This window comes from Arabidopsis lyrata, assembly GCF_000004255.2.
Source record: "Arabidopsis lyrata subsp. lyrata unplaced genomic scaffold ARALYscaffold_5, whole genome shotgun sequence".
NCBI classification, from domain to species: Eukaryota; Viridiplantae; Streptophyta; class Magnoliopsida; order Brassicales; family Brassicaceae; genus Arabidopsis; species Arabidopsis lyrata.
This window is the reverse complement of record NW_003302551.1, coordinates 14,393,808-14,416,139: the sequence shown is the minus strand read 5'-3', so window position 1 is coordinate 14,416,139 and position 22,332 is coordinate 14,393,808. Positions and strand designations below refer to the sequence as shown.

General features: G+C 33.6%; 6 protein-coding genes across 7 annotated transcripts; 4 read left to right on the top strand and 2 right to left on the bottom strand.

The window, feature by feature from the left end:
• Nucleotides 1–2,278: 2,278 nt before the first annotated feature.
• LOC9313734 lies at nucleotides 2,279–3,573 on the bottom strand. The gene has a single exon (XM_002875916.2). It carries the CDS (start codon nucleotides 3,176–3,178, stop codon nucleotides 2,531–2,533), a length of 648 nt encoding a protein of 215 aa, XP_002875962.2. The 5' UTR covers nucleotides 3,179–3,573; the 3' UTR covers nucleotides 2,279–2,530.
• Nucleotides 3,574–3,791: 218 nt separating this feature from the next.
• Nucleotides 3,792–6,331, top strand: LOC9313733 (UPF0160 protein). The gene is made up of 7 exons (XM_002877619.2): nucleotides 3,792–4,134; nucleotides 4,377–4,523; nucleotides 4,602–4,700; nucleotides 5,041–5,232; nucleotides 5,519–5,638; nucleotides 5,770–5,841; nucleotides 5,939–6,331. Exons 1-7 carry the CDS (start codon nucleotides 3,925–3,927, stop codon nucleotides 6,164–6,166), a joined length of 1,068 nt encoding a protein of 355 aa, XP_002877665.1. The 5' UTR covers nucleotides 3,792–3,924; the 3' UTR covers nucleotides 6,167–6,331.
• Nucleotides 6,332–7,092: 761 nt separating this feature from the next.
• LOC9312030 (molybdate-anion transporter) lies at nucleotides 7,093–10,404 on the top strand. Its single transcript, XM_002877618.2, has 8 exons — nucleotides 7,093–7,352; nucleotides 7,960–8,104; nucleotides 8,196–8,364; nucleotides 8,742–9,012; nucleotides 9,149–9,414; nucleotides 9,506–9,721; nucleotides 9,826–9,928; nucleotides 10,052–10,404. Exons 1-8 carry the CDS (start codon nucleotides 7,202–7,204, stop codon nucleotides 10,111–10,113), a joined length of 1,383 nt encoding a protein of 460 aa, XP_002877664.1. The 5' UTR covers nucleotides 7,093–7,201; the 3' UTR covers nucleotides 10,114–10,404.
• Nucleotides 10,405–12,862: 2,458 nt separating this feature from the next.
• Nucleotides 12,863–13,837, top strand: LOC9313731. The gene is made up of 3 exons (XM_021026858.1): nucleotides 12,863–13,155; nucleotides 13,424–13,476; nucleotides 13,593–13,837. Exons 1-3 carry the CDS (start codon nucleotides 13,020–13,022, stop codon nucleotides 13,719–13,721), a joined length of 318 nt encoding a protein of 105 aa, XP_020882517.1. The 5' UTR covers nucleotides 12,863–13,019; the 3' UTR covers nucleotides 13,722–13,837.
• A 1,489-nt stretch (nucleotides 13,838–15,326) lies between these two features.
• Nucleotides 15,327–16,210, top strand: LOC9312029. Its single transcript, XM_002877616.2, has 3 exons — nucleotides 15,327–15,425; nucleotides 15,649–15,701; nucleotides 15,885–16,210. The coding sequence occupies exons 1-3, from the start codon at nucleotides 15,359–15,361 to the stop codon at nucleotides 16,017–16,019; spliced, it is 255 nt and encodes an 84-aa protein (XP_002877662.1). The 5' UTR covers nucleotides 15,327–15,358; the 3' UTR covers nucleotides 16,020–16,210.
• A 2,630-nt stretch (nucleotides 16,211–18,840) lies between these two features.
• LOC9312028 (protein ABIL2) lies at nucleotides 18,841–21,665 on the bottom strand. 2 transcript variants are annotated; one of them, XM_021026981.1, is made up of 11 exons: nucleotides 21,536–21,665; nucleotides 21,335–21,394; nucleotides 20,823–20,966; nucleotides 20,508–20,590; nucleotides 20,274–20,424; nucleotides 20,038–20,137; nucleotides 19,869–19,961; nucleotides 19,733–19,775; nucleotides 19,526–19,617; nucleotides 19,312–19,436; nucleotides 18,841–19,219 (listed from the first exon to the last, which is right to left on the bottom strand). In XM_021026981.1, the coding sequence occupies exons 3-11, from the start codon at nucleotides 20,898–20,900 to the stop codon at nucleotides 19,046–19,048; spliced, it is 939 nt and encodes a 312-aa protein (XP_020882640.1). In that variant the 5' UTR covers nucleotides 20,901–20,966; nucleotides 21,335–21,394; nucleotides 21,536–21,665; the 3' UTR covers nucleotides 18,841–19,045. The 2 variants fall into 2 exon arrangements, with proteins under 2 accessions (XP_020882640.1, XP_020882639.1); XM_021026980.1 differs by having other exon boundaries at nucleotides 21,553–21,664.
• Between the last annotated feature and the right edge of the window lie 667 nt (nucleotides 21,666–22,332).

Below are 22,332 nucleotides of genomic sequence, written 5' to 3'. Positions count from 1 at the left end.
AACTGCATGAGTCTGTAACTGAGAACTGAAGAGTGCAATAAACTGCTGAATCTGATCTTTGCTTAAATTTCCAATCATACTTTCCACATTCTGAGATTCTTCATCTGGTGGAGTAGCCAAAGTCACTTGAGCAGCAATAGGCTTTGGTTTACCTGCACCAAACTTATCAAAAACTCTACCCTTAGGTGTAAAACCAGGGGAAATCCATGCTTTTTATAGCATCTCTCTGCAATGTGTCCCACACGATTACAATAAGAACAGATAGGTCTTCCTTTGTTTGGACCAGTTTGTACATAACAAATTGTGGGATCTTGTCCAGAGGAAATCTCAACTTCTGAGACTTGAAAAGCAGCAGGAGTAACAGCCAGAGTTGAAAATCCTTTCTGACTATCATCCTGATCAAGAATATTATAGACTTCAGCAAGGCTAGGGAGAACCTTCTTCATGATAATCTGCCTCCTGATGATAGCATAGGAATCATTAAGTCCTGCAAGAAACTTAACAATTTTAGCTCTCTCTGCCTTCAATTGCAGACGAGCAGCTTTACCACAGGTACAAGGTTCATCAAGTTCTTCACTGTTCTCCAAATTGCTCTATAAAGTCTTCAAAGTCGTATAGTACTCCATCAAAGTCATAGATCCTTGACGAAGATCTTGAATCTCTTGTGTGAGATTAAAAGTTCTTGGAAGATTACTCATATGAAATCGGCTATACAGATCACGCCAAATATCACAAGCATCCTTCAATCTCAAGATACTGCGATAGATCTGTGGAGAAACCGAATTCAAGAGCAAAGACTTTATCATACTGTTGCATCTAGACCAGATAGGAAAATTTGCATCCGATTCATCAGGACGAGCTAAGGATCCATCTATAAATCCTATTTTCCCTTTTGAATCTAAAGCAATACGCATCGCATCATCCCAATCATCATAGTTAGTTCCATCTAAACGAATCGCGACTAAAACCAAACCTGGATGATCGGCACTGTGAAGGAAGAAAAGAGAATACGCCTGATCTGAGTATTCCGATGTTGCGACGGTGCGCGAAGCTCTAGAAGCTCGAGATTTAGCAACTGGAGGAGTAGGCGGAGGAGATTCAACAACATCAGACGATCGCGACGTTTTCCGAGTAGCTGAGCTTGTTCCAGACTTCGATCGAGTGGATTTCCGAATAACACGAGCTGTCACCATTGTAGATGATGAGTTTTGAGCTCAAAAACGAAGAAATCAAATCGAAATCAATGGAGATTCGAGCTTGATGGCTCTGATACCATATTACTTGAGAGAGAAGAAGATGAGAAAATTTGTTATGAATATTTATTTCTCATTAGATTGTAAAATGTATCTGTACAGAGTATTTATACAAGTATACTAAAGCTATACAATCTCGGTTAACATAACCAAGATAAATTAAACTAAACCGGGGATAACCACACTCCAATAACACCCATATGAATAATTGTCCTTTAATTTGCAGTCATATGTATTTTAAGTATTTTGGAATTTATGTTGGTTGAAGTATGTATTTTAAGTATTTTGGAATTTATGTTGGTTGAAGTATGTATTTTAAGTATTTTGGAATTTATGTTGGTTGAAGTATGTATTACGTTGGTAGTATTAACTAAGTTCGTATTTGCTTTTTTTTTTTTTTAATACTTCTACAGACTACAGAGGAAGACATTTCTAATTTTCTAATAATAGAACTCTATATTAACAACAGTGTTGGCGAGCATCAGAGCATGTGTAGCTTTCAAAACATTTCGAGACGGTTTATCCACCATCATGAAGCCTGGATCGTCAAAATTTTGAGACGGTTTTAACATCTCGTTTGGCTCAAGAAATTAACCTCGGCAATGTTCATCTTTCAAAAAAAAATTCATCTTACAATTTTTTGTTTTTAAAACATTCTAACAGCAAAGTTCATCTCGTTGGGTTTTGGTCTGAGTTCATTTACACATGGTGGGATTGCGTGAAATTCCCTACCAAAGAACATACTCAGCTCACTTCCAAAATTAGAAACAAGAAACAAAATAATGTCATTCAGTAAGGTCAATTCTCTTGACAAAAATATTCGTTCCATGCTCTTCACACATGCAATGCAACAATATCTTTCCGTTTCTCTAACAGCCACACAACGGTTCTAAACTCAATCCAACTCTGTTTAAGCATAGTTCTTTTCTTGTTTAATTTGTATGTTTCTGTCTCCGTCATGTCCCTTGAAAAACACCAAAAACCCAACTGTAGTTAGGCAAGAGAATTATCGTGATTAGTAAGTATTCTTTGCTAATCATTTCTCCAAAATTATGGCAACTTACATTTATATAAAAAAATGTTACAAAGAAAAGAAAAAAAGTATATATAGAAAAAAAATGACTCAAACCTATACTTTCCCCTAAATAACAAAGAAAAATTTTTTATATATAAAAATTTTGGAATTTTGTCTGAAATAATTCAGAAAAATACTATTTGATTGAAAAATAATAAGAATAAAAGAGAAACAAAGCTCCAACTTTCAAAATTGACGTCTTTCATGGCGACTTGCTCTTCTTCCTAAGAGGAGGAGGAGGAGAAAGAATCTTGCCAGCATAAATCGCGATATCCGTCAACATCTTCATGTTCCAATTCGCATAAACCATAGGCGTCGGATGAAAAAAACTCGTCCTACACATGGAAATATTCACAAGTGCAAGAGCTTGATACGCTCTCATGAATCTATAATCTCGTAAATACAAATACTTCAAAGCGTTGTCTAAATGAGCATCCACCAACTTATAAGCTTTCCTACAAGCATCAAACTCTGCTTTGTCTCGTTTATCTTTCGCTTTCGGAAGAAGAGAATCTTCGATGTTATCAAGCGTTTGTATCGCGTTGATCCATGCTTTAGCTGCCGTTAGTTTCGCGATTGTTTTGATTGAGGTTTGTCGTCTGATCAGCTGAGATGTGATTGTTTGATTGCAGAACTTGAAATCGATGGTTTGTTTGCATATTCTGTTGATTAGGTTTTGTGTTGGTGGATCAGGGACGACGGAGATTGAAGATTTGAAGGTAATGAAGATGAGAAGAGAGATGAGTAGGTGAACATAAGCCATTTGCTCATAAGGTGTTGTTTTGATGATATGATCAAGAGTCAAGAGAGAGCTAATTGGTGATATCATATTTATACTTTTTAGCTCCATATTGAATGTATCGAATATGTTCCAAAACGTAGTTGTTAACCTTCAATATTATGATGTTTGACATCTCAGAATTTAGTATTTATTTAATTCTGCGTTGATCGGGTCAATAATCATTTTGGTTTTGTGATTAATTAGAATTAGAAGAAGAATCATCATGAAAATATGTTTGGTGATTTTGGTTGAAGGCAATAATGTTTATTGCTTATAGACCACATTTCTCAATTCCTTTGGTTTGAAGTCTTTCCAAAGTAATGTGGGTTGCATTTTGTCATGTTTGTTTAATAATTCGTTATGAACAAACTTATCCAGAAGTGAGAGTGTTTATGTATAATCCAAATTCTTGCGCAATTATGATAATCCATTGATTTATTGTTGTATTGTCATTTGGATTTGATCTTCAGTTTTCTATGAAATTTAGTGTTTGTATTTTGGTACATTTGGTACATAAATTCAATTAAATAAAGAAACAAACAGATTTTGATTACCAAGAATGTGAGTGTGGTGATCAACCATATTGGTAGGTCTACCAAAGATCATCAACTCTATTTAAAAATCCCAAGAAAAAACAAAATCAATTCTCCAAAAGTGCAAAAGTTTATAAAAATTAAAACGGCGTCGTCAGCGTCGTTTTCGTCTTTGACCAAAATAATACGGCGTCGTTTTCATCAAATCCCAAAGCTCAGCTTAAACCCGCAACGTCAAGGGTTTTAGTTGTAGAAAAGCTGCTTCTTCTCTCTCTCTCAGCCATGTTTGTGTCAAGAGGTCTCTGTTGCAGCAGAATCTGGAATCGTTCTCTGTTTCTCAAACGTTATTCAAACTTCCGAGCTAGTTTCTCGACCAAACGTATTGGGACGCACAATGGAACTTTCCACTGCGACGAAGCCTTAGCTTGCTTCATCCTTCGTCGTTCCAGTAGATTCTCCGATGCTCAAATCATACGAACCAGAGATCATCAGGTACCCTTTGTTCAATTTACCATGTATTTGAGTTTATCTATGTGCAAAGTTTCTTCCTTTGGGTTCAATTTTGTTTTTTTTCGAAATTTCCGTGAAATGGTTAATTTAGTCTGAGTTTTATATAAAATTCTTGAAATTTTGTGTGTGTAGCTATGAACTTGTGCAGTAATTGATTTTTTGTGTGCGATTTTTCATCAGCTCTGTCTTAGTTTGTACTTGTTCTTGTGATGTGGTTATATAAGGTTTTGGAGAAGCTTGATGCGGCACTTGATGTTGGAGGTGTGTATGATCCTCAGAGTGAACGTTATGACCATCACCAGAAAGGCTTTAGTGAAGTGTTTGGCCTTGGGTTCAATACTAAACTCAGTAGTGCTGGGCTTGTCTATAAGGTAAAGGATGATACTTTCTTCTGTATTGGTGGTTAATTTGAGGATTGTGTGAATTGTGCTGATACTTTTTTCTTCTAGCATTATGGATTGGAGATAATTTCTAAGGAGCTTCAACTTGATCAGAGACATCCCGATGTGTTTCGATTGTTTCTAGCTGTGTACAAGAACTTCATCGAGGTAGTGCTTCTTGCTCTAGAAAGTTTGTTTCTTTAAGCTGCTATATCCGTTGATATCTATTGAGTGAACTATCCAGCACGAAACGATCTGAAGTTGTTGGCTATGGCTTTGAAAGTTTAGTGTTTGATGGGAACAAGTTACTGAATCTGTTGTCTAATTGGCAAATATCGTTTATAGTCGTGGCTCTGTCTGAGATTTTTCTTTTTCAAATTGAGGATGCTAACAAAGAAAGAGATTGTAGTATTGATATTAGAGCTAGTAGACCAGTTCTTGAACTTTCATATATACTGTGATGTTCTTACATTGTGTTAAGGTAACTTCTTGTTGTGTACAATTACAGGCAGTAGATGCTATAGACAATGGCATCCATCAGTATGATACTGACCAGCCTCCAAGATATGTAAACAATACTAGCCTGGGGCATAGGATTGGAAGGTTAAACCTAGACTGGATTGAGCCTGATCAGTCTAGTGAAAAAGAAGACGAAGCCTTTCATCGGGCAATGGAACTTGCTGGCTCTGAGTTTTTGGAGGTTTTTCTTCCTCTTCTATAGTTTTATATCTCGTTCAATTACCTAAAATCAGTTGGTTCTTATTCTTCTTGGAATAGAGGTGCAACTAGGAAAAATGCTAGTACCCAAACCAAAACTAGTTTGGTAACTTTGAATGAATCAACCTAATGAGATGCTATTAGTTCTTATAACAAATGTTGTCTACGTCTGATAAAGAAATGGCTCTGTTTCATTTCCATTGTTTCATAAGAAATGACTGCTATGAGAATATGTTTCTAAAGCTACCTGTGTTTCTACCTTTTGACAGTGTGTTCATTTTCACGCGAAATCGTGGTTACCAGCTCGGTCAATTGTTATGGAATGCCTTGCAAAACGGTATGATATAGACTCCAGTGGAGAAATTATGAAGCTCAGTAAACAATGCCCAGTAAGTTAAAATGAGCTCCTTTACATATATCAACAACTTCGTTGTTTGGGGTTATAATTTGCTAGAGGGATTAGAATTGATGAAATGGTGGAATAGTCTTCAAAGGTGTAAGAGTTTTGTGCAATTGACAGTGGAAACTCCATATATTCGAGCTCGAGGAAGAAATGAAGATTGATCCTCCCATAAAATATGTTCTTTACCAGGTAACTACCGGGGTTTATGAAACAATCTTACTATGTTGTCGTAAACTTTATATCTCTTTAAGCCAATGAGTGTGTGTGTGAATGTGGATTTGTGCAGGATGATAGAAGCGAAAACTGGAGGATCCAAGCAGTTTCAGTTTCACCAGAGAGGTTTGAGAGCCGTAAAGCTTTGCCATTATCATGGAGAGGTCTAGAAATGGAGAAGCTCTCAGAGGAAAGTTCAATCCCAGGCTGTGTTTTTGTGCACATGAGCGGTTTCATTGGTGCAAACCGAACCTATGAAGGTGCCTTGGCAATGGCAAGAGCCTCTTTGATGACATCATAACCAAAGATCGGTTATTTGGTTTGAAGTTTGAACCGGTTCCTAATCCTATACACAGAATCAAATGGTCAATATATTTATTTTTATTTTTTTTGTCGGCCAAATTAGATAAAAGAAACAGAGTACATAAGTGTTTTGACAATATAGTTACATTGTATTCAGATTTTAATTACTACTTTATATATTGAAAAGTTTCCTTTAAAAATAAATTTGTGAATCAAAATCCATGTGAATGTGCTTCATAAATAATGTGATCTTATTTTAGCTACAATTTTTTATTGATGTAATTATATTTAAAAAGTAAATATTAATAAATAGGCATGAGCGTTCGGGTACCCGTTCAGTTCTAGTTCGATTTCGGTTCTTTCGGTTATAGAGTTTAGGATCCATATAGGAACCAAACAATTTCAGTTCGGTTCCGGTTCCGGTTCTTTCGGTTCTAAAGTTTAGGATCTATATAGGAACCAAACAATTTCGGTTCGGTTCCGGTTCCGGTTCTTTCGGTTCTGAAGTTTAGGATCCATTAGGATATTTTCTTTCAGATATTTTTAGATATTTTGGATATTTTTGGGTATTTTCGGATATTTTTGAGTATTTTTTGGATATTTTAAGTATTTTTAATATATTTTCCAAATATTTGTTGCTATTTCGGATATTTTTGGTTATTCGATCTAAAAATAACTAATATTTTTAGATATAAACTCATATTTCGGGTATTTTCGGGTACCCGAAATATTTCGATTCGGTTCGGTTCCGGTTCCGGTTCGTTCGGTTCTAAAATTTAAGATCTATTTGAGTATTTTAAAATTTCGGTTCGGTTTCAGTTCGGTTCTTTTTGCTTCGGTTCCGGTTCGATTCTTGTTGTTCGGTTATTTTGTCGAGTCCTAGTGAAACTCACCGACTCATGCTTACGTGTACGATAACCGCGTTGTAGAGGATAATTTCCACAGTAATTGGTTTGGTACAATTGCGCATACCACTCCGAGACATTTCCTTCTTCTTCTTCTCGGTGGCTCTGAGAGAGTGAGAGAAGCAACAATGGAGGTTTTCTACTACTTGGTATTTGGAGTCATGGCTGCCGTAGTGGCGGCGTTGGAGCTGAGTAAGAGAAACAAGGATCGGATCAACACTTCGTCTTCCTTCAATTCTTTCAAGAACAATTATCTCCTCGTTTTCTCTATTATGATGGGTACCTCTCTCCGCCATTATCGCTTTCAATTCCAAAATTGCTGCTAATTTCGCACTCTTATATCGGAATCAGCTCTGTGATTGATTGATCGGCACCTGCAATTTGATTGATGTTACCTGTCATCGATCTGATCTAAGTGATTCTGAGTTCATTTCTCCACTTCTTCTTTTTGTTTTAGCGTCATCCACTTATGTGCTAGATCGAATCCAGAAGTAGATACAATTTATGCTTACAATTTTCTTCATCCACTGATTGGATTTGTTGTTGTAGCTCATATCAAATCTGGAATTATCATTTGAATACGATGGTTTGCTTTGCCCTTTCCAAATCTGGTATCAGTGATTGACGATAATCCTTATGTAAATTCTGGCAGATTTGTTTTCATGTGTCATAACTAGGTTTGATCAAATGTGTCGTTGATCAAAGATTTGGATGATTTTGATGGAATGTTTAGATCGAGTGACTATTACCTGATTCATTATCAAATGAACAAGATGATACTGTTATTACGAATAATGGTGCAATTAATGATAATAGTATGTTCAATGCATTGATGAATCAATTCATGCTGATACACTTGTGTTTATCGATGATTATGTTGTTGCAGCTGGGGACTGGCTTCAGGGTCCTTATGTGTATTACCTTTACAGCACTTATGGTTTTGGGAAAGGAGATATTGGTCAGCTTTTCATTGCTGGTTTTGGTTCATCAATGTTGTTTGGAACCATTGTTGGATCTCTGGCTGACAAACAGTGAGAATGCTTTCTCTCTTTTGTTTAAGTCCGTGTTATTGGTGGAGAACTATGTTTAGGTAACTAATATCTTTGTGTGTGTTGGATTCAGGGGTCGAAAGAGGGCATGTGTTACATACTGCATAGTTTACATACTAAGTTGCATCACAAAGCACTCTCCACAGTACAAAGTTTTGATGGTTGGCCGTATCTTAGGTGGTATTGCTACATCTCTCTTGTTTTCGGCATTCGAATCTTGGCTAATTGCAGAGCACAACAAGGTCAACCTTAGCTTTATTACTCTTATTTTCTTATACATATGAATCATATCCATATTACTCAGTCTAGGTATTCAAACCCTTTTTTTAGTTTATTCCTACGGAAATTCCCTAAATACTTAATAGTTATTTGATAGAAACATTGTAACCCTCCCAACTATGTCTGTTTCTCAACTAGCGTGATGAATTACACAATTAAGATAATTAGTTCTTGATGACTATAAAGTTCTGTAGTATCTATAAACTATCATTAATGGACTTCAAAGTGCAATCTGTACACAAAGTTGGATAACGAAGAAAGTAAAGACTTATAACCTTTTAGTGATTTCTTTTAGCTATAGCCTGATGTGAATTTTTCTCTGTTCTGAACAACTATGCAGAGGAACTTCGAGCAACAGTGGCTGTCACTTACATTCTCTAAGGCTGTTTTCCTTGGGAACGGACTGGTGGCTATTCTCTCGGGATTGTTCGGCAATCTTCTTGTTGACACTTTTTCCTTTGGCCCTGTTGCTCCCTTTGACGCCGCTGCGTGCTTTCTTGCAATTGGAATGGCCATCATATTGGCAACATGGTCTGAGAATTTTGGAGATCCATCTGACAGCAAAGACTTGCTGACTCAGTTCAAAGTTGCTGCCATAGCAATTGCTTCAGGCAGGTTCAAAGTTTAGCGTTAAAACTGTTGCTTTAAAGGCTTCTCAATATACTCTGTCTCCATTCATCCTATCCTGCATTTATTTGCAAGCTATGTTTCCTCATTTCTCTAACACAATCTATGATGATTTCTCAGATGAAAAGATTGCATTGCTTGGCGCTATTCAGTCTCTATTTGAAGCCTCAATGTACACCTTTGTTTTCCTCTGGACACCAGCTCTTAGCCCAAACGATGAAGAAATTCCACATGGCTTCGTCTTTGCAACCTTCATGTTAGCCTCGATGTTGGGAAGCTCCCTTGCAGCTCGTCTCATGTCTCGCTCATCTCTCAGAGTCGAAAACTACATGCAAATTGTCTTTCTAGTCTCTGCTGCTTCACTTCTTCTTCCCATTACAACAAGCGTATGTCTCAAGAGTCTGAAACTTCATTGGTACACTTAAGTTTGTACAATCTTCTATACGCACATTAACCCCATAATAACATGTGGCACAGGTCTTGGTGACGCCATCAAAGGTGAAAGACGAAGGCTTGTCGTTAACTAGCTCCATTCAGCTACTTGGTTTCTGTGTTTTCGAGGCTTGTGTAGGAATATTTTGGCCTTCGATAATGAAGATGAGATCACAGTATATCCCTGAAGAAGCACGAAGCACCATAATGAATTTCTTCCGTGTGCCGCTCAACATCTTTGTCTGCATCGTCTTGTACAACGTAAGAAAAAAGTCATGTCTTCGTCCTCTTTACATAACAGAAAAAGAAAAAAAAAGCTAAAAAACTGAAAATTTTGTTTTTTCTTTTGTTTTCTGATTCTGCAGGTGGACGCATTTCCGATCACAATCATGTTTGGTATGTGCTCAATCTTCCTCTTTGTAGCCTCCATATTACAACGACGGCTTATGGTCATCTCCGAAAAGCCAAGTATGTTCCTTTTCTTTTCTCTTAAATTACGGCGATTATATTTAGAGAGTGTAGCAAAATAGAAACCATTGTTTGTTTGTGGCAAATGGTAATGTCTTATTTAGCACTCTCTGTTTATTGCAGAGGCAGAAGAATGGAGTCCGATGAAGGAACGAAACTCGGAAGTTGATCCTCTTACCCTCTGATTGTGTTCCACTCCTATGCTCGTAATTCCTAATTTCATTTTTGGTGACTTTCACTTTTTTTTTTTTTTTGTTTAGAAATATAAAAAGAAACAATCAGAAAGAAAGAAAGGTAATGGTTTGCTCTTAGCTTTTACATGTATGGTTAGTGATGCTGATTGTTTGATAGGGTATGTAACTCTATATTTACCTTTTACGCACATCCAGTCTTATTATTTTACAGAATTTTTGTTTAAAGGTTGTGAATTTCTTTCTCAAATGTATATTTATATACATATTAGAAATTTGACAGTATTTTTAAAAGTTTATATACATACAGTTTTATTCCTTATAACCAGACGAAGAACCGAATTGGGATGTTTTTTTATACTTTTAATTTGTTAAGAATATGCAATATATAACGGTGTGAATTTGGGTGATGACATCGACATTAACACAAAGCAGTAAACTACAAGTTTTGTTTCATAAATTTGATGTTATGCCATGGAAAGTTAGCATCTGATACTAGAAACTTAATCTAGTGATATCAAAAGAACATCATCAACCAGTGAGCATTTATAGGGGAGGCAATGTTGTACCAAGCGGAGGAGACGGTGCTTCACCTTTTCCTATAGGCGGACATGTTTTGAGGCAATCTTCGAGATAAATGAAAGGAAAGCAATTAGAAGGATCTTCGATATAGCAGAAATACTCGAGCGTCCATGGTTTTCCCAGAAATTTTCTGAAGCATCTTTCTATTTCCTTCGGATGATCACGATCGTTTTGACATTGGTAGAGATCGAAGAGAGAAACCATAATGAGAATGATAACAAAACTTTTACAACCACCTTTGATCTTCTTGACTAATAACTTTCTTCTATGAATTATGTAACAACAAATATGTGAATTTGCACACCAAAAAAAAACAAATGTGTGTTGAAGGGATTCAATCTAATGTTTTTATTTTGATTTCTTCATAGATTGAAAAGCTTTTTATTTATTTTTAATTATTACTAGGGGCTTCGATTTATAGTAAAAACATTTCCTTACTATTTTACCAAATTAAATGTTATATTTATCAATTAACTTCTGAGAAGCAATGTGAGAGCCACATTTCTAAAAGCTTAATGAATGTAAAAGAGTTGGATGATATGAATGCTTGAAGATGCTGAGAATTAGACTAAGTAAAAGATTCGAGTAGAGATTAGTATAGTATAGAGAAGTTCGTTAGAGTATGGGTGATTCATGCATTATCCTACTTTTATCTAAGGACAGTAGATTGAAATGTTTATGTGCTTTCTTTTGAATATGAGTTCCCACCTTCAAACCTTTTCTTTTGGTTTTTCTTTTAATTGTTTGCTTGAGGACAAGCAAATGTCAAATCCAGGGAGTTGATATACTCCATATTTACTGCTTTGTCAAGGTTGTTAATATCCATTTTATCATGTTTTATTGGTATTTACATTTTGTTTTGTTGCATGTAGTGTCAAAGTGAGTCTTCTTTCGTTTTAGAAGTCATATAGTGTTTTTGTGTGTATTTTGGTATGTTTTGTGTGTCTTTTTAGTTACATGTTTAAATAATGGAGTTCACACATTTGGATGCCAAGAAGAGAAATAATATTAGCACAACTCACTAACATACTTATCAAATAATATACAGTGTATATTATGTTATATTAATAATAAAATTAGTCATACGATTTAGATTAATAATAATATTTATTAACTACTTAAATACAATCAATGTATTTCTTCTATATCAAAATTTTTAAAATATTTTCATTTGATAATTTTGAAAATTTTAGTTACTTTTTATTTAATCAATCAAACTTTACTTGACACGTGTATTTTGTAATTGGTTCATGATATAAGGAAACAAAAACAACTTTTTCTCAGTACATAAAACATCCATTTTAATTCAGCCATATCATAAATTCAACTAATATATATATATATATATATATATATATATATATATATATATATATATATATATATATATATATATATATATGTAAACTCTTCTGCACACGTGGATTTATTTTTTGTTAAAGAAGGATCATATGAAGATTACTTAATAATTATTCTCACCAAAAAAAGATTACTTAATAATTATGGGAGGGGATTTCAAAAACGTTGGAATTTACTAATGAATCTTGTTTGATCGAGGACAAGAAAGCTTTAAGAAATAGAGTTCGATCGATGGATCTCTTTCGAGGTTTACTGATTTAAAGTAAACTTTTGTTCTTCAAAAGGATATTAGGGATTCGATTTTATGTTTTGATTTTTTATGACTTTTTTGTTTAATAGATTGAAAATAATATTTTGTTTTAAATATATAGGATTCTAGTCAACGTTTTGGGTTTTCATTTTTTTCCAATCGACATAATTTCTCATTTTAAATTATATGTGGCATTCGATTTAAAGCAATGACATTGCCTTAATATTTTACCAAATTAAGTGTTACAATTTATTTTTTAAGCTTGTAAGATGTGTGAGCTTATCAAATAATGTAAATTACTGCATATTAGTGACACATTTTAAATTAATAAATAAAAATAATGAAATTCAACTGTTCTAAATGATACATTTATGTAAATTATATGTTCCTTAACTACTTACAACTACAGAATCCATTATTTCTATATCAAAAAGATTAAGAGATATTTCTTTTAATCAATCAAACGTTACGTACGTGTGTTTAACATTTTAGTAAAATTGGTATCACACGTTGACACATCACACATTGTATATTATTGGTCCATTAAGGGAGGATCAGTCTATAAATTGGAGATCAATGTCACCATGAGAGGACATCTTTTCTTTGTCAAAGACCCTTAGAAAACTTTTATTCATCATTTTGATATTATATTCATTCCTCCAAAATTATAAACAAACAAACAATCTATTTCACTTGTTTCTTTCATCGTATGACCAATTTCCTTACGTGTTTTAAAAAAAAGTTTAACACGAATTCCATTTTATCAAACCCGATTCTCCTATCCACAAAGATGAAGTTGGTAGTTTTCTTCTCGTTCTTGCTCATGTTTTCATTGTGTTCTTCAGGTAATCTCATGTTAAATAAATAAAATCGATATTTTAATTAGAACATATTTGATTGTCAAAAAGGATCTATATAAGTAGTGGTACCCAAGACATAGTGTGATTCTTCAGGAATTCACACATAAAGTTTATTAATATATTTTGTCTTGTCAACGTTTAAGAATATATTTTATCGCAATACATATATTAGTATACACCGTTTATTAGTTAAATTATACATACATATTTATATATTGCATAATTTTTTGTTATCCTCTAATTGTTTTCTTAGGGTTGAAGGAGGACCTTGGTGTTACTCATATCGATCAATATTCCTCAGGCAAGGTAAGCAATAAAATAAAACACGTTAAATTTTCATATTCTACTGACTAATAATACAATTTCATGATTTGAATTAAATTATAGTAATTGTTGGTTGGGAAAACAAATATGTAATACAGGTTAAAGAGAGTATTGAGAATCTGATGGACTATCCAGAACCTGGTCCCAACGAACCTGGACGACGTTATCCTGGACGTCCACATGGACCACATCCTCCGCATCTTAGGATGAAGAAGAAGAACCCATAATGGAGAACAAAATGTGTAATATATATTGATGATGCAACGTTTTATAATATACTGGAGAAGAAATATATGTAATATTGGTTCAATCCATCCTTATAATCATCAATAAATTCTAACTACTAGTCCCATGATTCGATAAAATAACAGAATTTTACTTTTAAATATGATTTTGAAAACGCTAAGAATATATTGATATGCAACGTCTAGTAATATGTGGTTATTGTTCTTTTACTTTTCTAAGGAATTGATCGCAATAAGAAAATTATATAATGTTTGAAAGATAGGAATTCGACAACTAGTTATTTTTCTAATGTCAATATATTCATATTTGTTTGTTCATCAATTTCTTTTTTCAAGTGGCGAATCTAGATAGTATTGAAAACATTGTTTTGATCAATTTAAATTGATCTTAAAAGTTATTTACATGTGTTGTATTTTCATGCTTATATAAGATAGAAACAGTTATAGTTATATATTACAAATTTACAATATCACAAGTTATAGTTACACCATGTCATGTGTCACATTTGCTTTGTTAATTGCTTTTCTATTAGATAGAATAAACTAGTTGCTTTGATTAAAAAAAGCTCATTACGGTTTTATTAAACCAAGGTAACGTGAGCAACTGAACCGGTTCAAACCTGACCTCAATTAGGATTGTCCAATCTGGTTTTCTTATTTTCCGGTTATAAAAACGAAGCAAGATGAACATAAATGTGCGAATGGATTCCGCACAGATAAACCGGAGGTTAAAATTTAAAGACAAAATTTAAGAAAATCATTTTCTTTATTAATCTCAAGTATAAAGTCAGTGAAATTATAAAGAGTTTTGATAACAAGTTAGGATTTTCCTTACGAATTGAGGTTCTTGAGGCGCGAAGTGTGGATAGCTTGCTCGTCAGCCGAGTTTGTTATTTATACTTCTCCCTCCTAGGTCATCCAATATGTTCTTTTCCCTTATTTCTCGAAAGAGATCTTCCTTTTTCTTCTTAATGTTAATATTCGAAGTAGATTTGGTTCAATCTGTCCAGTTAGGTCGGCTCTAATTCTTCTATTTTCAAGTTGGTTGGGCTTTACTACGAGGTTGATCTCGGTTTATTTTGAGATTTAAGTCGGATTAACCGGATGATGCTAAATCACTCTCATACCATGAATATCCTACACATCATTTTGTATAACTTTGAAAAGATCAATTAAAAAAAAATTGTAATCAAACGTCCAAGTAAAGGTTTAATTTTCATGTACTTACCCAAATAACTGTTTTTCAATGAATTTAATCATTAATTAAAAAAATCATAATCATTATTCATAATTATTTTTCTTTTTAATCATAATATAGTTTCCTAATTTCCTCATTATTTAATTAATATTTTCTGATTATGCTTCTCTAAATATGATCTGATTTTTTTGGGAAACTAATTAATAATTTGATGAATTAAAAATATGTTACTTGTCTGAAAATAAAATCTGTCACCAAAAGATTTAGTTTGAATTGTAGTAAATACGTAGTTATTATAAACCTATGGGCAAATACATAATGGTAAATTGTATCATCAATTTGCCAACACATGCAAATACATGAACGCATATATATAGAAGCGTGAGTTAGTTCCAAACAACAAAACTAAAACAAAAGAAAAATGCTTTCAAAGATGAAGCTGGTGGTTCTCATGTCGTTCTTGCTTCTGCTTCCATTGTTTTCTTCGGGTAAATCAATTTGTATATTTGTATATAGATCATATTTTAAAACATCTAATTAAGTAAAGGAATGGTTACAGTTACATGATTAAAGGTGTGAAATATATTCAAACAGGTTCTGTAAATAGTTTTACATTTTTAACATCCAAGATCTCTCTAGTCTGATTGTTAAGGATTTCACACTTATAATCTAATATGGTTTTCATTGAATTCAATTTTTCTTTTTTTTTAGGGTTAAGAGAGGGCCATGGAGTTGCTCACTCCGACCAATATTCCTTAAACAAGGTAAGCAATCTCATTAATAAAATCCTTGTATACATAGATCTTTAGTTTCTTTCATATTTATTGACTAATAATAAATTTAGTCAATAATATTTTCAGTCATTTGAAAGGAAAAAAATCAGCATATGATAACTATTGTGTAATTTTACCAAACCAAAAAGTAATTGTTAATATGTAATAATATAGGTTGACGAGAGTATTCCGACGATCATGGATTATCCGGAACCAGGCCCAGACCCAAAACACGATCCAACAAAACCCGGTTATGGTTTTCCTCCGCCACCGCCGCCGCCGCTACCACCATCACCGAAGATGAACTAAGAATCAGGATGAAGCAAAAATATCTAATAATGTAAATCATGCTCGCGAGAAGAACTAGTATTCTGTGAAGCAAAAAAAAAAAAAAAAAACTGAAATATGATGATTCTATGATATGTACTATCAAAGTAATCAATTAAATAATTAAAATGTTCAATAAATTTGGTCAAAGAATTGGTCAATTGTTTGAATCATTGATTTTTTTCCTATTTATCAATACTTACTCCGTTATTTTATAAGTGATGTTTTAAGGTTCTAATTTTGTTCTTATATATATGATGTTTTCAATTTTTAATGCAAAATTAATTACGTTTTTATTGGTTTTGACGATTTATATTCTGTAGATTGTTTTTTTATTGGTTGATTAGATAATAAATGATGTTTTAGTTTAAAAATAAACAAAAATTAAATGATTTCTTAATCTATGTGCATTATCTTAAAACATCACTTATAAAAGAACGGAGAGAGTAATAAACTTGTGATTCAATAAATTTGATCTACAGATCACTTGATCGGGAAAATTACGCATATTACTTTCAATTTGGTTTTGAAAACACTAAGAGAAACTATTGATGATGCAATGCCTACCGATATGTTCAATAATCTTTTAGTGATTGTTGTTCTCTTTTTTTATGGAATTTGAAAAGGAAATGATATGACAAGATTATAGCTCATCGAGAAAGTTCCCGAGTTCAGTCTTTTCAGTTTTCAATTAATATGATCTCATGTGAATTCGTCCTTGAGATAACCGAAACCGAGAAGTCTAATATGTATGGAACTGAAAGAAAGAAAAAATTTACTAATTCATATTATAATCACTCTTGAAACGTTTGGTTGACTCTTCTACTCAATTTTTCTACACAATTAATATCTAATTAAAAATACCAGATTCTAATTGATTTTTATGACACACTACTGAAACGTATAAACATTACTCTGAATTTCCTACATTTACACCAGTAAAACTGATGCACCATTAATGAAAAGTTGAAACGTTTGATCCACCGTTGAAAACCTATGCATAATAATTAGATATAAGATCCAAAGTGTTTAAAAGAACTTCATAACTTGTTTTCATCCAAAGTGAAAGTATCCTTTAATATTTAGTGATTATTTTTATGTTGTACATAAATGATCTACCATATGGAACCAAAAGAGAAAAAGGCATCCACTACTTTACCAATTGTATATTTTATCTATGTAATAACATATACAATATTATGGTATAGTTAATAATAAAATTAGTACTTAGATTTATATTAATATTAGTAATGACATTCAACTATTGTATAGTATGTAAATTACCTATATATGTTCAAAATTCAATAGTTTTTACAAAAATTTACTAATTCTTTAATTAATTATACAATAGATGCATTTCTTCCATATATATACTTTAAAAAAAAAAAAGATCTTTACTGTAAGTTTTTCTGAATATTATAACATTTCCCTACAATGGAATGGTACAAAGTCGAAGTTTATTGCAGCAGGAGTCCATCTGGCATGTGATGCACCAAGAACCCGTCATGTATGTCGTGTATCCGCAAAACAAGGCATTTCCCGATGGGTGTCAATGGACATGCAACGTAGCATTTGCTACTGGTTGTATGTAAATGTATATGTGAAATTTCCTATTATGTGTATGTCTAATGTATATCCTTTTGGTAAAATAAGAATAAAAATCTATTTATTCTTAGCTAATGATCGAGCCTATGAACTTATAAATCATACCGAGAAGATCGAGGTATAAGATAATTTTATATCTCACAACAACACGTATCATGATTATGATTTTTGTAATTGTATGGGTAAAAATTCGATGTTTTGGTATAGTTTATGATCGTGTGATGTGACAAAAGTCGAATACAAAGAATAAAGGAGAATTTTGGTTTTCAACATAAGCTCGTGTCTTGTGAATCCCTCCTTAAGATAACCGGGACCGGGTTTTGAATGGATCACATTATGCATAACCAGTAGGCCTGGGCATTCGGGTAGCCGTTCGGGTTCGGTTCTTTTTTTTTCGGGTATCGGGTCTATTCGGGTAGGGAGTCGAGACCCATTCGAATATTCTAAAAATTCGGTTCGGATTCGGTTCGGGTTCGAGTCGGTTCGGGTATTTTAATAAAAAATCAAAATACCCGAAATATTTTTGGGTTCGGGTTTTTTACTCGTATATACCCAAATCTAACCGAAATACCCGATTTCTCAAAAATACATTGGTTACTCTTTCCCCAAATATAACCAAAAATATCTAAAAATACTAAAATTACCCAAAAGAAAACTACATCATTAGTTACTTTTTAACCAAATATATCCAAATGTATCCGAATTACTCAAAAATACCTAGTATATTCGGATTTATGATTGTAATTTTAGGTATTTCGGATATTATAAGTATAAATATAACTAATATTTTTAGGTGTATATTTGTATTCGGGTACCCACGGATATTGGATTCGGTTCGGGTTCGGTTCGGGTTTTTTTCGGGTATGAGGTCTAGGATCCATTCGGATATTTTTAAAAATCGGTTCGGGTTCGGTTCGGATATTTTTTCGGGTTTTTCGGTTCGGGTATTCGGTTCCGGTTATTTTGCCCAGGCCTTATGAGTTCAGGAACACTTTGGTGGTTCCGGTTTGAACATCACAGTACGGTTTAGGATATCTTGTTTGGGTTCTACTATTTACCGGTTTAGTTTTGGGAGGGAAGATGAAACTAAAAACCCAATTTTATGCCCAAACTGGGAAGCCAACTGACCGGAAATAACTAAAATTTCATTTCTATACTCGCTTTTGTTTTGAATTTTTTAAATTGTAAAAATTCACTATTTAGCAAAGAAAAAATTGTAGGAATTCCATTTACTATTAATAGTATTTCGGTTTACATACTCTTAACAACAAAGTATAAATATATATATTTTTCTTTATATTATAAAATATATTAATAATATAGAAAGAGAAAAGAAAAAATAGGAAATCCACAATTTTCCGGTTTAGTAACGCGCTTCCACAGATAAACCGGTATTGGCATTTTCAGTATTCGTCCAAGAAAGTGTAGAGAGTGTCGTCTTTCTTGGTTTTGCGTCGACTAAGCAAAGCCTTAAGCAATCGTTTGCTCTTGCTCGGTTGTTGCTGCTCTGTTTCTTTCTGGTTTTCTTTCTCGAATGCGACTCGGACCGAAGCTGATCTTCTTGGTTCTGATGGATACTGGAAAATGCAAAAGGAGAATCAAGACGAGGTAAATTGATGAGACAGACATTTTTTTGGTAGAGTTTTGTTCGAAAGGAAGCTTTTTATACCCGTATAGGAGTTATAGATCTGCTCTTGCTTGGTGTCGTTGGTCGGCTGATTGATGCTGACTTCCGGGTAGCGACTGATCCTGATCTTAGTAGTGGAAACCGATGCGGTGAAACTGATCTCTTATCTGATTGTATCACACGAAAACATGAATAAAAGATCGGGTGTTTTAGATTGTAATTCAGCGAAAAAGTACCAAGCCATAGCGGTTTTTACCTTGTTCTTTCTTCGGAATGGTGGAGGTAAACGAAAAGGTTGCTGATCGTTGAGGTGGTTGCCGTGGAGATGGAGTCTGAGATGTTGATTTTCTGCAAAGACAATTTGATTGGAACACAATTAAAAAAATCATCCGGTCTCATTGCTTTTTGGTGTTTGTGATGTCGGTTTTGTGTCATTTCTTGAGCAAGCGTTTGGAGATTTTACCTAACAGGTGGTGGAGGTGTTTCCCGGATTGTAGCACGAACAGCTTTAAAAGAGTGAAAGAGAAACCAACCAATTAGTAAGAAATCTTGAATCTTGGATTGTGTACGACAGAGAAGCATAGAAAATACCAAATTACCATTTCGGAATTGGTTCCAATCATCTGCATCCTCTAAACTGCTTCCAAAGTATTTAAGCTTTTCAAGATTGGTAGCAGTCATAATTTCACCAGCTGATACAGAATGCATCTTTTGCCCGTGAGTCTCGAAAATTTGTAACCCGAGTGCGAGAGAGAAAGAGAGAATTACCGGGTAAGATGTATCGTTTATGGAACTTTGGAGTGTCGATCACAAGTGACTGCTGTGAACGCCCTTCATGATCCATATACTCTTGGCACATCCTTAGCCTCTAACCACCATCCCATTGTTATTTTTCCAACATAAACACAAAAATTTAAAACTTAGTAACTCGAATAAGAAAAATCTATCTGATAAAGAGCCTAAAGTAGGAATCTTTACGGATACATACAAGTTTTAGGATATACCTGTTCGATGCAAGATACTCGTAGTTCGGTCTCTGATACTTCATCGACTTTATCATCAATAAAATCGTTCACTTTATATGTAACAGAGCCTAAATGGTCAACTGTATTCACCAAAGCCTTCACAGCGTAGTCTTTCAGTGTCTCTACAACTCTGCATTCAACATGAGAAACAACTATTGAGAAAAACCAAGAACAATTTCAAAGAATCTGAAGTGCTGCTGAATACTAACTCACATCTGCTTTTTATCGTCGGTAGTGTAAGATAGTTCGAAATACTCAGCTGCCGAATACAACTGCGCACGCAAATTCTTCAAGTCCTGAGAAAAAAAGAGCAGAAAGCCTTACATTTAATTGCCAAATGAACCTTCAAAGATTCTGAAAAACGAGATATGATTCAACATTGTAACAATACTTGGAAGTTCAATCACAGAGACCATTAATTAGCATTTCACTGTTGTATTGGTTTCACACATAGAAAGAATGTGTTTGTGCTTGATAGCATCCTCCTTCTAATTCGGATGGAGACTTAAACCAATTATCAGAATATACCTGAAGACCATCAGAAAAGAGCATGCTTTGTTGCATAGAAACCTCATCGTAATTCGATGCATCATGTGACGCAGGCATTGTAGTGTAGCCACTGTAATCTTCTATCTTTTCGACAGAAAGGAAGCGGATTCTATATCCTTGTCACTGTGGGAAAATAAGAAATCACCAAATAAGAATGAAGATAAACCTCAAGTCTTCTTCAAAGCTGTTTCATTCTAGATTTTCCAAGAACACTTGAAAATCACAAGCTCATTAAAACACATATAAAACAAGCAAGCAAAACCCAGTCCTGAGGAAAACAAATTGTACCCTAAAACCCTCAAGAACACTAAAAAAAATAAAGCTTTTAACTTGCAATATCGAGAGAGGAGAAGTAGCAAAACCCAATTCAAAACCACAAAGCTAAATCCTAAACAAATTGATGAGTTATATAGAAGATAATGAGAACCCAGTAGACAAAAAAAGTTTCGACCTTTCAAGTGAAATTTCAGATAATGAGAGTGGAAGAAAACCTGTGGAAGTGTTATTATTCAATCAAAACTTCTCTGTTGTTCCTTTATTGGGTGTTTCTGCTGCAAGGAGAGATTCAATTCGTCTGAGAAAAATGAAGATTTGAAGAGAGTAACAACAGTTCGAATTTGGATAGAGAGCCAAAGAGAGAAATGTGTCTATTGATTTAGATGAGATTTGAAGGAAGGAAGTGAGTGATGAACTGATGATGGTCTCGTACTCGTTGAGTGTTGTTGGTATAGAGAGACAAGTCGAAGAAACCTCAGACTTAACCCACTTTTGTCACATCATTTCCGGAGAAAAACGAAACGCTCTCTCTTTTTTGTTTCCTCTAATTCTTTTTTTTTTTTTTTTTTCAAAACAATTTTGCTATATGCATTTGATTTTGACCCCAAAAGAAACATGTCAAAACATTTTTAACAAAATAACTTTTGAGATAAAAAGTGAAAAACATGCAATGATTAAGGGACGCACGTCTTTAGACAGCCATGTAATTCTTTATTACTTTTATAAATAATAAAAACTATAATTCCATGATTATAAATCATGTTTGTCATTCTCATTATCAATCACACAGTCTGAGTGGTTACTATGGTCGAGCGGTCATCATTTTGTGCAAATTTATATCATCGGTTATACTTATTTCCTATCACCAAAATAACTTTTTGGTGCAACAAATTAAACATGCGATTCATTTTCTTTCTTTTGCATCATTTTTAGTTTAGTCATTTAATACAAAAGTTGAGAGTCCCATATTTAATTCGTTTTTTTTAGGTTAGCAATCGGATTTTTTTCAAATTCTTGCATGTTTGCAACATTTAAAAAATATTATTTTTCAAAAATACTACCATTTAATAATACTAACTTTTAAGAACTTCTAAAGAAAGGAAAAATTGCCAATAAATTTTCAAGTTTTTTGTAAATCTATTCTCCACATGCAAAGGCTGCAATATAAGGCTTGACTTTAACAGACTATATAATATCGTGTATATATTGTGAT

Bases quoted from the DNA above. Each gene is read 5' to 3' on its own strand.
- LOC9313734 (XM_002875916.2), bottom strand. From the start codon at position 3,178: ATGGAGCTAAAAAGTATAAATATGATATCACCAATTAGCTCTCTCTTG.
- LOC9313733 (XM_002877619.2), top strand. From the start codon at position 3,925: ATGTTTGTGTCAAGAGGTCTCTGTTGCAGCAGAATCTGGAATCGTTCT. The intron at 5,233-5,518 runs GTTTTTCTTCCT...ACCTTTTGACAG, and splicing joins CTGGCTCTGAGTTTTTGGAG to TGTGTTCATTTTCACGCGAA. The intron at 5,639-5,769 runs GTAAGTTAAAAT...TGCAATTGACAG, and splicing joins AGCTCAGTAAACAATGCCCA to TGGAAACTCCATATATTCGA.
- LOC9312030 (XM_002877618.2), top strand. From the start codon at position 7,202: ATGGAGGTTTTCTACTACTTGGTATTTGGAGTCATGGCTGCCGTAGTG. The intron at 8,105-8,195 runs GTGAGAATGCTT...TGTTGGATTCAG, and splicing joins GGATCTCTGGCTGACAAACA to GGGTCGAAAGAGGGCATGTG. The intron at 9,929-10,051 runs GTATGTTCCTTT...TGTTTATTGCAG, and splicing joins GGTCATCTCCGAAAAGCCAA to AGGCAGAAGAATGGAGTCCG.
- LOC9313731 (XM_021026858.1), top strand. From the start codon at position 13,020: ATGACCAATTTCCTTACGTGTTTTAAAAAAAAGTTTAACACGAATTCC. The intron at 13,156-13,423 runs GTAATCTCATGT...TTGTTTTCTTAG, and splicing joins GTTTTCATTGTGTTCTTCAG to GGTTGAAGGAGGACCTTGGT. The intron at 13,477-13,592 runs GTAAGCAATAAA...TATGTAATACAG, and splicing joins ATCAATATTCCTCAGGCAAG to GTTAAAGAGAGTATTGAGAA.
- LOC9312029 (XM_002877616.2), top strand. From the start codon at position 15,359: ATGCTTTCAAAGATGAAGCTGGTGGTTCTCATGTCGTTCTTGCTTCTG. The intron at 15,426-15,648 runs GTAAATCAATTT...CTTTTTTTTTAG, and splicing joins GCTTCCATTGTTTTCTTCGG to GGTTAAGAGAGGGCCATGGA. The intron at 15,702-15,884 runs GTAAGCAATCTC...GTAATAATATAG, and splicing joins ACCAATATTCCTTAAACAAG to GTTGACGAGAGTATTCCGAC.
- LOC9312028 (XM_021026981.1), bottom strand. From the start codon at position 20,900: ATGCCTGCGTCACATGATGCATCGAATTACGATGAGGTTTCTATGCAA. The intron at 20,591-20,822 runs GTATATTCTGAT...TTTTTTTCTCAG, and splicing joins TCTTTTCTGATGGTCTTCAG to GACTTGAAGAATTTGCGTGC. The intron at 19,776-19,868 runs GTAATTTGGTAT...ACTCTTTTAAAG, and splicing joins TTGGAACCAATTCCGAAATG to CTGTTCGTGCTACAATCCGG.